At 43.6% G+C, this 16,452-nt stretch overlaps 3 protein-coding genes across 6 annotated transcripts; all 3 read right to left on the bottom strand.

The window, feature by feature from the left end:
• Window positions 1-2,801: 2,801 nt before the first annotated feature.
• On the bottom strand, window positions 2,802-6,580 carry LOC106607051 (GTPase IMAP family member 6). Of its 2 annotated transcripts, none has more exons than XM_014203612.3 (3): window positions 6,429-6,580; window positions 4,445-4,599; window positions 2,802-4,338 (listed from the first exon to the last, which is right to left on the bottom strand). In XM_014203612.3, the coding sequence occupies exons 1-3, from the start codon at window positions 6,532-6,534 to the stop codon at window positions 3,454-3,456; spliced, it is 1,146 nt and encodes a 381-aa protein (XP_014059087.1). In that variant the 5' UTR covers window positions 6,535-6,580; the 3' UTR covers window positions 2,802-3,453. The 2 variants fall into 2 exon arrangements, with proteins under 2 accessions (XP_014059087.1, XP_014059088.1); XM_014203613.3 differs by lacking the exon at window positions 6,429-6,580 and adding an exon at window positions 5,258-5,536.
• Window positions 6,581-8,104: 1,524 nt separating this feature from the next.
• On the bottom strand, window positions 8,105-13,665 carry LOC106607053 (HMG box-containing protein 4). The gene is made up of 13 exons (XM_014203614.3): window positions 13,582-13,665; window positions 12,770-12,851; window positions 12,483-12,619; window positions 12,320-12,395; window positions 11,611-12,204; window positions 11,273-11,476; window positions 10,944-11,140; window positions 10,639-10,720; window positions 10,473-10,537; window positions 10,230-10,329; window positions 8,845-9,020; window positions 8,544-8,666; window positions 8,105-8,374 (listed from the first exon to the last, which is right to left on the bottom strand). Exons 2-13 carry the CDS (start codon window positions 12,804-12,806, stop codon window positions 8,330-8,332), a joined length of 1,836 nt encoding a protein of 611 aa, XP_014059089.1. The 5' UTR covers window positions 12,807-12,851; window positions 13,582-13,665; the 3' UTR covers window positions 8,105-8,329.
• Window positions 13,666-13,893: 228 nt separating this feature from the next.
• Window positions 13,894-16,448, bottom strand: LOC106607054 (ankyrin repeat domain-containing protein 54). 3 transcript variants are annotated; one of them, XM_045720326.2, is made up of 8 exons: window positions 16,358-16,448; window positions 15,431-15,478; window positions 15,219-15,317; window positions 15,019-15,090; window positions 14,805-14,852; window positions 14,593-14,717; window positions 14,390-14,497; window positions 13,894-14,235 (listed from the first exon to the last, which is right to left on the bottom strand). In XM_045720326.2, exons 1-8 carry the CDS (start codon window positions 16,431-16,433, stop codon window positions 14,161-14,163), a joined length of 651 nt encoding a protein of 216 aa, XP_045576282.1. In that variant the 5' UTR covers window positions 16,434-16,448; the 3' UTR covers window positions 13,894-14,160. The 3 variants fall into 3 exon arrangements, with proteins under 3 accessions (XP_045576282.1, XP_014059090.2, XP_082832637.1); XM_014203615.3 differs by having other exon boundaries at window positions 15,780-16,418; XM_082976511.1 differs by lacking the exon at window positions 13,894-14,235 and having other exon boundaries at window positions 14,593-14,730; window positions 15,780-16,418.
• Window positions 16,449-16,452: the final 4 nt, after the last annotated feature.

Raw genomic sequence — 16,452 nt, 5'->3', positions numbered from 1 at the left:
GTCCAGCTGTTGATGCATGTGAGGCTGGCTGTGTGCATGCGTGCGTCCGTCCGTCCACTGGATTGTGCTAGCTCCCCTAACCTCGGCAGATGTACGTGATTGTAGGCCTACAATCATGTTGGCTGTGGTCTCTTCTTTGTCCTGACACTTACATTGATTTGCGTGAAATCATGCACTAATTGTACTCCTCTAAGAAAATTAGTGCTGTCCTTGCTTTCAGTTGTGCATTATAATACATTTTTTTAATAGCTACAGAATATGTATTGCATGCTTTACCAATCATAGCAGTGTCAAATGGTCTAGAGACTGAAATATACGGATTAATTTGGAAGTTCTATGTTAACTGTTCCATGTGATTATTGACAGAGGTAACTTCTAAGGTAAAAAATGTCAAAAGCCATAATAGTAAATCATGTGTTTGGCATGACATATCACCTCATGAAGCAATAAACTGACACTACCATTCAACGTCAACTACTTGAATATTGCCAGCCAGCTATAAACATCTTCAAACCCTTCAATGCGCCGTTACAATGGACACATCTTCCTTGCATTATTATTTGCTAACTTGGCCGAAGCTTTCATCTTGGCTTTATGAGTTGTCGCACCAACCCACACACGGATAGGGCAAATGTTAGCTCCTCACAGTGCTCCGTAAACAATTGCAGACACACACACGCTCACGCTACAGGAAGGAACATGAAAACAGCACTAATAGGAAAAAGATGAGTGGACTTAGAGCCTGTGCCATGGAGAACACTTGGTGAGGAGAGAGGAGAGCAGGCAGGCAGGCCGCTGGACCTAACTTTTTAGGCCTTGCTCTGTTGGAAGTGGAACAGCATGGGCTGCGATATAATTATAACAGTATGCCTCGCTATATGCAAAGCAAAATATTGTATGATGCAAAGTAACAATCAACCTTGAATTTCCAAGTTGGCATACCACTTGCTACCCACCCAGTAGGCTAGCCACCATCAAAAGGCCTTTCTAATATCTAAACACACCATATCACCACATTATTAGCCCACATTTTTTATAAACGTTTCTGTCTACCTTTCTCAAAACGTATTTTTGTAAATTCGGGTTGGCACGCGTAGTATTTGTTATTTCCTCTGTGATTACCTCCAGGGATGAAACCGTCTCTTTTTATATGGTCCAGATTCATTTAGCCAATGCTTTTGTAGCCTGCTGTATTTTTATTCAGATGTTCTTCTCAACAAACCACAAAGAGACCAGACAGTATTTGATGTGTATTAGAGGGTATACTGTGGTTGTAATCAGTCCTGTCCTGTTGATATTTTGAGTAGTTTACGGTGAGTGCTGCGTAAGCTAGCAAAGGGAGAGGCCTTGTCTGCGGTGGAGGAAAAAGTGTGTCATCCTGTTTATTTTCCTTTGGTTTGCGCAATGATAACAAAAAAATATTGCTGCCCCCACTTCAATGGGGGACCACAAGGTCCTTAGAACAACATTTTTGCTCTGAGGGAGAGCTTCAGAAGTTACAGCCGTTGTGTTAATGATGGGTCACTAGTGATTCCATGAGTTGTTTGTTCAGATTTTTGGCGTTGGTTATGCATACAGGCACAAATCAACTCTGCATCCTTTGCCGTCCTGATGAGGCTTCAGCCTCTGAGGACCAACCCTGGGCCACAACTGTCTACACAGACGAGATACAGCCTCCCTCTGATTTAGGCCTAACGGCATGGTTGCCTCAGCTCACATTATCTGCCTATGGAAATCCATCTCCCTGCTTTCCACCCTTCTCTCATCCATTCTTATTCTTTCTTCTTATCTCCCTCTATCATTACTCACTGTCCTCTCGCTGATGCATATCCAATAAGACAGAACAATATTTGGACAGGTGTTCTTTTTTATATGCATTATCTTCAAGGGGTCTACTGGACGGGTGCACCACGTCATTTCATTGCAGTTTCATAAGGAATGAACTGGCATCATACCCTGGTTCAATGTAGACCGCTATACTGTAGTCCGCACTGTACTGTATGCGTAATCCTTAACAATAAAAAACTGTTTAGCACCAATTTTCCTTTACTTTTAAACTTTCTTTTTTTCCTGTTTCAGACAACTGTGGAGGCCACATCTGGAAGACAGATGTAATCCCAGAGCATGTTCTCTCTCTTTTTCACTCTCTTTCTCTCGCTTGCGCACACGTATTCACTCTCTCCTCTTTCTCGCTCTCTCCCCACTCTCTTTCTCGTTCCTTTCCTCCCTCTCTTTTCGGGAAACATGAGAGCCGGACTAATTCTCTCTCTCCCTCCCTCGGCGGACCACCCACATTCGGAAACGCCTAGCTGTTCCACAGGCAGGGTCTCTGTCAGCTTAGAGAGAGAGGGAGAGAAACTTAAAGAGAGAGATGTAAAGATGGGTTTGACTGATGGTTTTAACAGAGTATCAATTACATCAATGTCAAACCCGTAACCTACTCTTTTGCATAAAGAGAAAAGAGATGAAGCTTTGAGAGCAGTGCTTCAGTGTTTTCCAAAGTCAGAGGCACTTTCACTTAGGACTCCACACTCATCACCACTATTATTAACGCCCTCTACACGCTCCAGCAATTGTCCTCAGCTAACACACACTGCTGCAGATGGTCCGTCTATAGCGGAGGTCTCCGTTATCTATCATGCATCATGTGAAAATCTTCATTTCAAAAAGTAGCCTATACTCAACTCCTAAATAAAGTGCTTGAAAATGTTGGCAATAAATGACCAAATTCAGTCTGAGGGAAATGTGTAATTGTATGTTTTAAAAGTATCAACTGTGTGACATATACAGGACACAACAAATTGCCTTGGAAATTGTATTTTATTTCCTTCAGTTAGCAGTAAGGTATTTGTTTTCAGTTGAGCACAAATATTGAATGTTCAACTTCAATGTTTTGGTCAATGTCTCCACCAAGTGGATCATGTATGTAACTTCCCCTTTATTTGAAGTTTTTCGTAGACCCTACCATACCTTCTATAATAATTGGTTTTGAAAATATGACCAGACAAAATAGGCATGCCAGCAGTGAAATAACAAATATTATAACAAGTATTGTGAGGACTCTACGTTGGTCAAATACAAGGCAATTGCACAATGCTCAATAAAATGTAGATGCAGTGAAATAGCAAAGGGAAACAAAAATTGTTCTACTTCATAGTCACCATTTCCAGCACCACCCCAGCATCAACATATGTGAAAATGGTGCGTTCCTATGTTTTGTAGTAAAAAATAGGAAGATGATTATGACTAATTGTGAGTAGGCATTAAATACAAAATGTTTGATGATGTCATTGGAAACACTTATCTTTCTCAATCTTTTTTACTACAGAACAGAAATACACAATTTTCACATATGTTGATATTGGGGTGGTGCTGGAGGTGATGAATATGAAGTTGAAAAATGGTGAAATGTCCCTTTAAGGTTAATAACTGGAGATATGGATCCCATTGCCATTATTTGTTTTTCACTGTCTTCGGGGTCTTCCTTCTCCCCACTTCAGTGGCTACAGAGCCCACAGTGGCCCCCAGCATCCGCCCAACGGGCCCACCTACAAACAGGCCAACGAAAGCCCCCAGCAGAGACTCCATCCTCAGCATCTTGGGCAGCCTCCTCAGCCACCCTGTCAACCCCTGCCACAAGGACAAGATAAATGAGGGAGAGGAGGAGGCAGGAGAAAGAGAGGTAATACCCTCGGTGTCTATGTTCAGGTTGTGCACACTCCTCTCTGCCTCCTCCCTAACTCTTGCCATCTCTTCATCGTCTAGCTCTTGCTCTGGAGGTGAGGCTGAGGAGGGCACCTCTTCATCTAGCTCCTCTCCCCCTCCACCTCCCTCTCTTATCTGCCGCACTATCTCTGCCTGCTTCTCTCTCACCCTGGCCTCAGCCTCCTGGTAGAGGGGGCAGCTGTAGAACTCCACCCCGCTCTCTTTTACAGTCTGTTCAACCTTCTCCAGCAGCTCTTCCACACTCTCCCTCTCATCCTTCTCTCCTCTACTCCTCCTCTCCAGAGAGTGATAGCGGTCTCCACACATCACCACCAGCTCCAGCAGGTCTTTACGTCTGGTGGCGATGTACTCGTCCAGCTGTTGTCCTAGAACCATCTGGTCTGTGTGGGTGAAGAGGACCAGGGTGTGTCCACTGACTGCAGTGGGGCCAAAAACCTTCTCCAGGGCCTCCAGGGCCCGCAGCTCCATGTCAGCCGGCCGGTCCACAGGGACACACAGCAGGAAGGCATGAGGCCCCGGGGCGGACAGGGCCACGCAAGAGGAGACATGGTGCCTCACCTCCTCCGGGGGGCGCTCTGAGCAGAACCAGTCTTGGGCGACTACCACTGATACCTGCAGGCAAAAACAGTGTGTAATATTAGATCCTCTGGTTGACATTTAAGTCATCTGATCAGTGTGTAGGCTACTGTCCTTTTAAAGACTCAACAAAGTATCTTACCCATCTCCCTGCAATGGTTCCTCTGTGCTTCTCACATTCCTGAGTGACAGCTGGCTCACTGGCAGTCTGGGTAAGGAAAGCCTGGCGGCCCAGTATGGCGTTTCCAGCTGCACTCTGTCCTGCTCTTGCCCGGCCGAGCAGGACCAGCCTCAGCTCTGCATTGGGACAAGGCGAGGAGATGGAGTGTTCTTAGAAAGGGAGGATTTAGTAGCCCGCACACATCACAAGCTTCGGTCATCTGATCTCTGCTTTCATTTTCCGTTTACATTAGTACTGTTCAATAAGCAAAGACTTTTGTATGTCTGAAAGTTCTGCCAAAATATGTATTGTAACAATGGAGACATTGTACATATTTTTCCTTTGAGACAAAAAAATATATGAATAGAACGAACTCGAATCACGAAACATCTCATAGGCTATACCAGGGTTTCCCACACTCGGTCCGTTTTGTTTTTGGCCCTAGCACTACACAGCTGATTCAAATAACAAACTCATCATCAAGCTTTGATTATTTGAATCATCTGTACAGTGTTAGGGCAAAAACCCAAAACGTGCCACATGACCGAGTTTGGGAAACCCTGGGCTATAAAATGTAGCATACGATGTAAACACGTTTCATCTAATTCCAAAGGACAGACAGCTCAAACGAAATGCGGAGACAGCCTCCCTCAAGTTCTAAAAACTGACAGGCCGTAAAGTGCGTTTGTGGCGAGTTAACGGCGCACAAGCGAGTATGAAATAGTCGTAAACAAACGCGAAGTCAAAGTCTACACTTCCTGGAACCTGCGTGAATAATTGGTAGGCTACATGTACCTGTTTGTGTGGGACCTGATGCCATCTCTTGATTGTGCGATATTGCCAGATATTATTGCCGTATTTAGTATGAACCCTAGTCAACTTCCTCGTGCCTACGTCCTGACTCATTAGAAGAAGGATCAGTCTGTGCGGTGTGCTTCTGCAGTCTTCAGGGCGTAGCCGTACAGTCAATGCTCTTCAAGAAAAGCAGGTTTTAGCCTACTACGTTTTTGTAGTGTCTTTTGATGCAGTGACAAAAAGTAAAGTAGGCTGACTTCTTCAATTATGCATCAACATTCAAATCAATATGTTCATGGCATACTTGCTCAAACTTCCAAAAAATCGAATCTCCCGTGAGCACATTCTCTGTGTAGACCGATAATCTTCCAGAACTGAAAGGGATGTGCATTATATTATGTCAGGGGTATTCAACCGGAGGTCCGCGAATTTAAATATTTGTATTTCAATGTTTTTAAGAATACTGCTATCAACAACAGAATAAACGAATTTTGAACGACTACATACAATGACGTCAGTTTTATTTCTCAGTTTATTCATCACAATGACATGGTCGTGTAACAGTATAGCTTCCGTCCCTCTCCTCGCCCCAACCTGGGCTTTAACCAGGGACCCTCTGCACACATCAACAACAGTCACCCACGAAGCATCGTTACCCATCGCGCCACAAAAGCTGCGGCCCTTGCAGAGCAAGGGGAACAACTACTTCAAGGTCTCAGAGCGAGTGACGTCACCCGATTGAAACGCTATTAGCGCGCACCACCGCTAACTAGCTAGCCATTTCACATCGGTTACAGTCGCAGATGTAATTGCAGGGTACAGTGAAATCCTTAAACTTCAAGCTCCAACAGTGCAGGTCAAAATTATACAAAATGACACTGTCTTTGGAATTACACTCACTAGAGTGTCTGACATAGGCTTTGAAAAAGCATTTGCAAATAGGCCACCAGTGCAGAAGTGCCACTGGCTTTCTGGTAAGCTTTTGTGATTTGGACATAAATGTTTGACAAGACATGGCTAACCTTTGTTTAACCAGTTAGCGAAAATGTGTTACCGTTCTACCTAATATGATATGCTAGAGTTTACACTTCCTCTTCCAAATGTGTGGTCAAAATAATGAAAAACGATTTACCAAATATATTCATTTTAAAATGTTGATTACTTCATTCACCTGATGATAAGACGTGATATTTTTCGGGTGCTAATATAGGATGGGGGTCCCTCAACACCGATTTGGCTGGAAGGCGGTCCTTGGGTAAGAACAGGTTGAAGACCATTGTGTTATGTCGCCATCTTCATATACACAGTGATTGGTCGCCAAAAATGGTTTGTTTTCGTTTCTACCGGTTTGACTAGATGGAGTAGGCCTACAGCTCTATCTAGTGGTTGCATCGGGGACAACAGTTCTTGACAACGTAACGTTGTAACTGAGCCCTTTTCATAACGCACCGATCACACCAACAGTCAAGCGCAAAATGGTACGCAGCATCATCTGGATGTGTGTGCAACAAAAGTTAAACATTCACCTTCTGCTACCATTTCTGTCAGGCCGTCTATGTTCAATAAATCCAACGTATGCTCCACATATAATGCACAGCAACTGCCTCTGTAACGCAATGTTGCTAGTCAAACGCAGCGTTCCATCGGAAATGTACTTCTGGTGAACCAAAATACTACACTGCCAGTGTGATCGAGGCGTAACCTTGACCTCGTTCTCCTAACCTGACACGTTTATTATCCTAGCCAGTTATGTTAGTTCGCTTATCTTGCCATGTAAATAAACCATTTGTGGCGACAAATCATCAGTATCACCAAACGGTCTTGCAATTTCTAACACGTATGAACACGAAGTTAATCACGCAGCCCCTGTGACAACAATTTTGGAACCCCTTGTGCCCCCCCTAAATGTGGAGTATGAAATAATTTTTACATAACTAATTTTTGCTATCGTTATTTTTTTACATCCGTAGTGGCAACGCGGAACACTAAATTTAACCCACACATTTTCTAGAGGGACGGCTTTAGGCGGAACACAACAGTATCGTACCAAAACGATATGATATAACGTCTAATGTAACTGGCCCCTCTAACAGTACAACTGGCCCCAACTTGGCCCCCCCAATTGAAATGGTCTAGAACCGCCACTGCAGGCACCTGCTGCAGTTCATGTACAATTCACTTTACTCACTTAAAAATAGCAATTTCAGTTGTAGGTATAACTGGCCTTAAAATGTAAATTATCTTGATACACTACAATGGTTTGTTACAATAAATATAAGCCTTATTCAGTCATTGGTTTGTGTAGGTGTCAGAACAACAGCTGTAGTTGAAATAAGGTGGCTGGTACATACCAGTCATAAGTCTGCATGTTGACACTGTCATTTTTATTGTCAACATTTCCATACTGTATACTCAGGAAGAAATGTATTAATGAAAATGTGGCTTACAGCTTTGTGCTTCAAAAGCTGCAAAACCCACAACAGTAGTTTGATTGCAGTTGCCTCAAAATATTTCTACCGTATACAAATTTCATTCTACAATCAAAATCTAAACCTTAATACTCAGTAAAATAGCATATATACAAAAGAGCAAGTCATTATGTAATTAACTGGTAAAACAAACATGAATAGTTGTCAAATATATTATTTTCATGGTATGTTGATGGAAGAGGAACAATGGTAGACTTGGGCCCTGGCTTGTCCTTTTGAGTAAAAACTATCCTCTGGAGATACTGTATACACATAGAAAACACACACGCCCGCACACATTCACACAAGAACATACAGTTAAATCTGAAGATGCTAACAGACATGCCAGAGGGAAAGAAAATAGTTTTCATTAAAATAGGTTTCAGTAAAAAAAAAAAAAAGAAAAAAAAAGAAGAATGAACACATTTTAAAATACATTTTAAAAACATGTTGAAAGTATTAATATCCACATTTTCCAATGCCTTGCTGCATAAATAATAGTCTGCATCCCAAGCCACGCTTCTATAATGGGCACTCTCACTCCAAATGTTTTACTTCACGGCGAGGACACTCAGTAGATGGGAAAGGAATGTTTCTGTTGGCTTCACAGCCCTGGCATGATGTAGGCAATGTTGTCCAAGGTGTTGGACTGAAAGAGACATAAAGGGAGAGAGATGTTTCAGGCTGGCCTTATGCAACATACTTGCTGTCACACAATGTGCTGTCACTATAGCCACATTTTTACTTTACAGCCCAAGTGGGAGATGAAACCTTTCAGAACAACATTTCAAATAGATGGCAAGGTGTGATTGATTTACCAAGACTTGGCGGGGACATCCGTTGAGCTGGGGGATCTGTGCTGTGAGGCAGGTCAGGGGTCCAAGGGCACACAAGATGGAGTCCAGCAGTACAGAGAGACTGCCTGACACCGCCACCATCCCCTGAGTGAAGTGAGAGCAGAGGCAGTTAGTCTAGTGGTCACACACAAATATTTGTTCAGTCTTTACTCATATGAATGTGAAAATGAGACATTTCTGTTGTAGGTGAAGAGAGTAAGTTTGGACACAACAGCTAAGTTAAAAGATACAGGGAATTGTTGGTTGGTGTGTGTGTGTGTACCTCTGTCTCCTGTAATCGGTGGCCGATGAGGGACAGGGACTCTCCCAGTAGCTGCAGGTGGGCGGCCGCATCGATGGGGTCGACATCAGGGACCCGTGCTGGTGACAGGGACACACCCACAGACGCCCGGTTGGGGGACACCAGCCCTGCTCCCAGCCCCATGCCCTTCATAGAGCCTGAGACACACACAAATACACCACACGCAGTGACCAACTGACCATGAGTGTCCTGTGGGCTACTGAGAGAGAGATAAAGCAGCATAGAGAAGGGACAGGACTACTGATTGACTTGTAATCACTGTCAACGCTGATAGAGCTGCAAGGCCAATGTGGCTGCAGATGGGCTCTTACTAGGGATGCGCCGATATCACATTTTTGGCCGATACCGATAACTGATATTTTCCTTGCAAAAAAAAAACGATACCGATATTTAACATTTTAGCAGCCTTTTAAGCATTTTAGTACAGTTAAATAGTTAACGCACACACATAGATGCAGTGGTCTAAGGCACTGCATCTCAGTGCAAGAGGCAACACTACAGTCACTGGTTCGAATCCAAGCTGTATCACAACCGGGTTGTGATTGGTTGTCCCATAGGGCAGCGCACAATTGGCCCAGCGTTGTTACATTTCACGTAATCCCTGTTTGTCTGCATCAAAGTAGCGGTCCTTGTAGCTAGCAACGAGTGTGGTGGTGACACAGTAAAGAAGCTCAGAGAGAATCGCTTGTTCACGGCCTAAGTTATAACCCCACGGTCGGTGTGGGCAGTTTTGTTGAGCAGACGTTTCAATGCCATGACAGAGGGTATCTGCTGCAGACGCAGTTGATTACCTTATTTCTCCAGTCAGTTGTTCGAATGGCACTAGGGGTGTGTTCATGTTTCCAAGATTCAAACATGTTCTCAAGTGCCATTGAAATGGAAGCAGTGGTATGAGAACCAGCACATTCTTGAGCATGCAATACCGCGTTGACACACTGTGCTGTCAGACTCAACATTCTCATGGGGCTGACATCGCTGGTCCAAATGTCAGTCGTGACGCCCATAGCAAGTAGCATAATGAATTCCATTATCTTGGCATTAATGGATTTCGCTTTTGAGTTGTCTCGCTGTTCTTACTCTTTCAAATGACTGCTGGACTTGAACTGGTTTAGTTGTTGGAAGTGTGCGCTTAGTATTTTTCTGCTTTTGTTCTGTGTAGCGCTGTATTTTTCATGGGGTCATTACGTCATCTACTCACGTTATATAGGTAAGCACGTCAGCTTTGAAACCGGTTTTGCACGTCAGTGTTAAACTAGACATTGGGCCGATGCCGATGTTGGCATTTTTAGCTAATATTGTTCGATTCTGATATGCTCACAGATTTATCATGCATCTCTAGCTCTTACCTTTGCTTTTGACTCCATCTGTGGAGCTCTTGCGTTTGACTGTGGTGGCCTCAGCTTTGTTCTGCTTGTGCTGCAGGTACTGAGCTTTCTGCTTCCACACCTATGTGTATATAGAAGTAATTTAGGCCATGGACCATGACTCATAGCATAGTGCTGGCGGGCCATTCTTAAATTGATTTCAAATGTTTATCAGAATTATCAATCAAATCTCTTCTTAAATTGGCCATTTCAAGTGAAACTTACCAGTTTATCTTTTTCTGGGAGCTGTTTCCACACCTCTGCCAACTTTTTGCTCAGCTCCCCGAACACTGCAAACACAGTAAAGTCTTTCTCTAGGTTTTGTATAAGATATGTACCACAATCATTAATAGTTACAATGTAATTATAAAAAAGGGATAACTCTGCCCACCTAGTCCCGGCTGCTCTGCATTGATGTTGACCCTGTACTCTTTACAGAACACCTGGTATGCTGTTGTGTTCTTCTTCTTGGGCTGAGAGAGAAAGGAGATGAGCAGAGTGTATGTATGTATGTATGTATGTATGTATGTATGTATGTATGTATATAAGCATTTCGCTACACCCGCAATAACATCTGCTAAATCTTTGTATGTGACCAATACAATTTGATTTGATATATATATATATACACACACTGTACAAAATGCAGGAAGCACTGTCTAAAAGCCTAAACTACCAATCTGTTTCGGCTCTTACCTTATCTTTCTCCTTCTCATGCTTTTCCCTTTCCCTCTCCTCCTTCTTTTTCTTCTTCTCCATCATTGCTACTTCATTACTTTGATGATGGTGAGTAAGGATGGGAGTAGGGATGGGGGCCCCCATGGCATACATTCCACCAGCTGCAGAGTGATTGGCTGAGCCATGGGTATGGGTGTGGCCTCTCGATGGGTCCCCTGGAGAAAGCATACAAGGAGCACATATTAGAATGCATAATTCAAGTAACTGTTGAAGTAACCAATGTTAAACATCTTTCTGCAATAGGACTAAGGCAGACTAGAGGCAGCGTTCCAAAAGCTTCTAATCACCTCCTGATCCTTTGCTGTGCTTCTTCTCTCTCCCGCCTTTGTCTTTCTCCCTGTCCTTCTCTTTCTCCTTTTTCTTCTTGCTTTTCTTGCTCTTCTTCTTTTTCTTTGACAGATGCTTGTACGAGTCGTCTATCACCAGCTCTCCTGCCTCCAGTTCACCCCCTGAGGAGGAGCTGTCTCCCCCCATACCCCCACCGTAGTGCCCTGACACAAGAAAGAGAGGACATAAGGTTCATGCAGGAATCAACACAAATACAGGAAAAGTTGTTTAGTGCACAGACAAATGTGTTTCTAATAATGTCTCTCATAGAAATAAATCTTGCCAAAGGCGCTCTTACCCTCCACCTCCACTTCTTTCCCCACAACAGGCAGTGGATCTCGGCTCTGCTGCATCTTCTTGGGGACTTTAGAGAGCTGCTTCCGGTCTCTGTCCTTATCCTTTTTTATCCCCCCTTTTGAGGATGAGGAGGAGTGGGGAGGGAAGGGAAAGCTCTCTCCTTCGGCCTTCTCCTTAGGCGAGACCATGAGCTTCATCCTCAGCCCATCCGGCTCACGTATGTTCAGGAGATCTCCTTTAGGGGTACCGGTACCACCATGGAACAGAGACGACGACTTGGAGGAGGAGTGCTTTTTGGAAGAGGAGGATGAGGACATAGGGCGGGAATGAGAGGAATGGCTGCCTTTGCTTCCTCCTGTGCTCCCATCACGTTTGCGGTCTTTGGAGAAGTGGGAGGAAGAGAAGGAGGGGTAGGAGGGCTTCTTGTGCAGGTGTGGGCTCGGGTCTGAGCCGGTGGCCATAGGGGAGGTGATGGCCTGTAGGAGCCCCATGGCTGTGTCTGTGGGATGGGAGGAAGACGAGGAGGACAGGGAAGGGGAGTGGTCCGACGACTTTCGCTTCTTCTTGTGGGGAGGTGGGCCTGAGCCTTGCTGGTCTGGTAAAGAACATAGTGAAGGGAGAGTGAGAACATAATGAATCGGTTCAGCATAAAATTCACGCAAATAATTCAATATTTTTTATTGACAGAGCAGAATTCCTTCCTCCTTTACCTCTGTAATAGTAGTCTTCACTGTGCTTTTTCTTCTTCTTGTGGGAGTCCCCTCCCAATAAGAAAAGTTCTGAGTCCTAAATGAAGAAGTCATGATTTGACAAAATTTACAACCAACAGAAACTACATGGCACTACCTTTTGAAACCAGTGTTCTGCTGTTACCTTGGGCCGTTTCTTGGAGGACTTGCGGACCTGTGCAGCAATCTCCTCCTCCTCTCTGAGCAGGTCCTTGTATGATCTCCTCTTCTCTCTCTGACTGCGACCAGCCACAAGGCCCACTTCCCCTTCCATCCCTACCTCTGAGAAAGAGGGAGTTGTAATGCACACTGGGAACTTCAGGCATTGCATGACAATTGGAATGATGATGATGACTTTTAATAACTAAATTATTGACAGATTTCTTCAAAAGAACATAAGAGATACTAGAGGAAAGAACTGGCACAAATTACCAACTACTCCTTTCTTCTTGATGTCCTCAAAAGCCATGATCTCTCTTTTCTCCTCAACAGACTTGCTCGTCTCACTGTGTCACTAACAATTGCAAGATATTAGAACACAGTCATAAGGATATGGAGGAAACATCAGCCACTGACTCAGCCAACATAACAGACAAGCAACTTGTGACTTGGAGCAGTTTTACTGCAAAATACAGGATATTTACATTTCACTGTGAATGGAAGAATGGAAGGATGTAAAAAAATAAGAGACAGACAACAATAAAGAAATATCTTAACACCAAATTGATCAAACTGAATAAGCCCCTTCAAAAAAGCAAGAAGTGACTTGTTACAACTCGCCACCACATATGGTTGATAAGAGAGGACATTCAATTTCTGTAATTGATGTCTGTCCTTAAAGTTTGGATAACAGTATACACTGATAAATGGCATGCTTGAGCCTGTAGTAATAATAGATACATTGCAAAACTGAAGTGTGTTTAGGCAATTGAAGGATAAATTCCCGCCTACTTTCGAAAAAATACACAAACACACCCCCTTCCATTAGCTGAGAGTCCCTAACTCCCAACATTTGGAACCTCTTCTAACTCGTATTGCTGATTATGTGCTGGGTTATCCGGAAGGTACTGCAATAGCAGTCCGTGGCTTCTGGTGCAGCTAGGCCTATGTAAGTCTGAACGGACAAAGAAAGTAATATTCATGCATTTGGTTCATAAATTCTGTTTAGCATGCTGAGGTGAGAATATGTTAATTTTACTGTCGCAAAGAGAGAAGAAATGTACAATTATATGTAATTTTACTACCTCTCCGGATTCCCCAATTTACGCGGTTCCAGTCGCCATCTTTGATATCAGTCTAGAACGATGCGTGTCGGCAGGGGGAGGGACTTGACTGTGATGTAGCGAATCAGAACAATGAAATCGTGTACGTTATTGTAGTGCACAATGTCAATTGGCTGGAAATATACATTGCGTCTATTAATTTGAAGATATTGTAACCAATATGTAACAATTACTTTTCATGTATTAATTCTATGAATGGATAATGATAACTACATTAACTGACAATGCATATTGATGTTACACCGCCTTTTCTTATAAAACAGAGGCAACAAATATTTCCAAACATTTTATTAATCCATTAACTCAGATTGTTACAACCATTTACAACAACGACCATGATTAATTTTTTACAGTAAACATTCATGTACAACACATGCAAGGCAACAGAAAAAAGGCAGTGACACAAAGATGCTGAGAGGAAGACCAACATAACAGTCAAGGGTAATGAGTTCATAAAGATATTTTTTATTTACTTTATCACAGTAGTATGCCCATTACTCTGCCGTAAACAGAAGAATGTATCCACAAAGAGAGCCCCCTCTACCTATCCCCCAAATTCTGCTTCTGTAGACTGAGTGACGTGAAGCTGGCCAGCAAGTCGGTTACCTCATCAACCTGAAACAGAAGAGAAGCCATAATTGTCACCTATGAAGACTCATTCATTCTTGTAATAAGAATGATACCAAAAATCAGGTGTGTGTGTGTGTGTGTGTGTGTGTGTGTGTGTGTGTGTGAGAGAGAGAGTGAGTTAAACACAAATGTGTCTTACCTGTTCTTTGGTGCGTGTGTGCTGCAGCTGTGTTGAGATATGATCCAGTCTCTCTCTGGCCTCACTCTGTCCCATCACATTCAGGTACTCCCTCAGCATCTGAATGATCTACAGAGCCATGGAGAGAGAGAATTTCAGACTGCACCAAATAAATGTTGGTATACTAATGTTTACATAGTGCTGTTGTAATAACCCCTTATTACCTGTGTGACCTCCCCTCTAAGAGTTTCTATACTCCTTGAGTCTCCTTCCTGCAGGATGTTGAGTTTGGAGCGTGCCAGGTGCAGGGGGGTCCTTCCTGCTCGGTCTAGGGCATCCACACGTGCTCCTGAACAGAAAAACTAAATTAACAAGTTACCCTTAGCAGGTGTACAGTATGAATGTCCATGTGTGTTCATACAGTTTGGCATCTCACCTCCTCTCAGCAATGTCGTGATTACAGGCACGTGGTTGGTACAGGCCGCTGCAGAAGTGGAAAGATTGTGGAAAATATACATTTTTCAGACATGGAAAAGTTAAATCAAAATAAAATGTTCATCTTTTACTTTTCTGCCATTGGGACCTAAAGTAGCAATGTTGTACATCCCTGAACTAAATGCTATACTTTCGGTGCCATGTGTTGTTCTTACCCAGATGGAGAGGGGTGTTCCCAAGGCCATCCCGCTGGTTAGGGTCAGCGCCGTAGCTCAGAAGAAGTTGCACTGGAAGGAAGGGGATAAGTTAATCATCTGTTCACAGTAATGCTGCTGTGATTATTATCAGTTCATAACAATGTCATTACTGTTGAGTAATGAATCATGAGCCCCTTGCACTTCACACTTTGACTTACCGATGCTCTCGTTGCCATTACAGGAGGAGAAGTGGAGGGCTGTTCTTCCTTTGTCATCTGCTGCACAAGGGTCTATGTCTTCTAGAAGAAGCCTGCGCACTGGATAAAAAAAGAGACAGAAACATTAAACACCTGAAAGACATAGCATATATTACTTAGTCTTGTTGAGTCTCACAGTAGTTGATGTTCCAGTAGTTCTCTTCAGTGCCTACCTGTATCAATGTCGTTGCCATTGGCAGCCTCTCGAAACCTCCTCACCGCTAGAGAGAATGAACAAACAAGCCACAGGTTAGGTAATCAGGTAGAATGCTAAACTCTGTGCTTTGAGTGTTGACATGCCTATCACCGTCTGATGTATTAGGCTAGTATAATGCATACTGATGATACGTTTGTCAAAGTTCAAGAGCCATAGGCAGATGCCTTGCATGACATCCCAGTCCCTCTGCAACATTCAGACAGCTTTACACTATTCACACCTCATGATTGGGTGTGGAATTCACGGCCAACTCTCTCCATCAACACTATTTTTTCTCTCCAATTTTGAGTGTGGAATTTCTGTACCATAAATATCTTTTCCAATGGGCCCCACATTTCGCCGGGCTCTCCCTTGTCGCCTCGCTCTACACCCTGTCACCTTCCCGGGTTTGCTGCTCGCCACACCCGCCCCTGATCCAACTCGACTAGGTTCCCATAGCAAGTGGAGGTACCGAAGTTCTTGTTCAGCGGTCTGTCCTGTACGACTCAATCTCACGGTGCCCTCTCCAAAACCAGTCATCCCAAATCCCTCAGTAGCACCTCCATCCATCCTCTCATCATTTATCTTTAGTTCACCCTCTTTCTCCTCCGCTTCTTTTGGTCCAGTCTCCACCGTGTATTCACCCTCGGAGCTTGAACGTTCATCGTCAGAAGCTGTTGCAACAATTGGACTCCACCCGTCCATGTTCACAGACTCATGTGGAAATGTATTTTGGTGTTTCTCTCTTCAAAATGAACCTCGTTCGCAAGCCAGTGCTAGGAGCTACGAAACGAGTCATTTATGTTGATGAACTGACTTGCAACTTTGAATACGTCGTTTATTTACTCCGTTGACATCGCTGGCTCTAGAACATCAATACAGAAACGATTCTACGCATATTTACCATTGTGGCTCATATGATCATGCTTTGAATTCAAGATCCGTCCCTGTGACAAGAACCAAAATGTCTCCTGTTTCATAATTTCAATTATCACGAGA

The sequence above is a fragment of the Salmo salar genome, chromosome 06 (genome assembly GCF_965601325.2).
Source record: "Salmo salar chromosome 06, fSalSal1, whole genome shotgun sequence".
Lineage (NCBI taxonomy): Eukaryota > Metazoa > Chordata > Actinopteri > Salmoniformes > Salmonidae > Salmo > Salmo salar.
This window is presented reverse-complemented; position numbering and strand designations above follow the sequence as displayed.

Coding starts and splice junctions, on each gene's coding strand:
- LOC106607051 (XM_014203612.3), bottom strand. CDS start 6,534: ATGGTCTTCAACCTGTTCTTACCCAAGGACCGCCTTCCAGCCAAATCG. Junction 4,600..6,428: donor ATATCACGTCTTATCATCAG/GTGAATGAAGTA, acceptor GTCCCAATGCAG/AGCTGAGGCTGGTCCTGCTC. Junction 4,339..4,444: donor GAACCATTGCAGGGAGATGG/GTAAGATACTTT, acceptor TTTTGCCTGCAG/GTATCAGTGGTAGTCGCCCA.
- LOC106607053 (XM_014203614.3), bottom strand. CDS start 12,806: ATGGCTTTTGAGGACATCAAGAAGAAAGGAGTAGTTG. Junction 12,396..12,482: donor CCTCCAAGAAACGGCCCAAG/GTAACAGCAGAA, acceptor TTCTTCATTTAG/GACTCAGAACTTTTCTTATT. Junction 8,667..8,844: donor ACCGATTACAGGAGACAGAG/GTACACACACAC, acceptor CACTTCACTCAG/GGGATGGTGGCGGTGTCAGG.
- LOC106607054 (XM_014203615.3), bottom strand. CDS start 16,158: ATGGACGGGTGGAGTCCAATTGTTGCAACAGCTTCTGACGATGAACGT. Junction 15,479..15,779: donor CATTGGAAAAGATATTTATG/GTACAGAAATTC, acceptor CATTCTCTCTAG/CGGTGAGGAGGTTTCGAGAG. Junction 15,318..15,430: donor TGGCAACGACATTGATACAG/GTAGGCACTGAA, acceptor TTTTTTATCCAG/TGCGCAGGCTTCTTCTAGAA.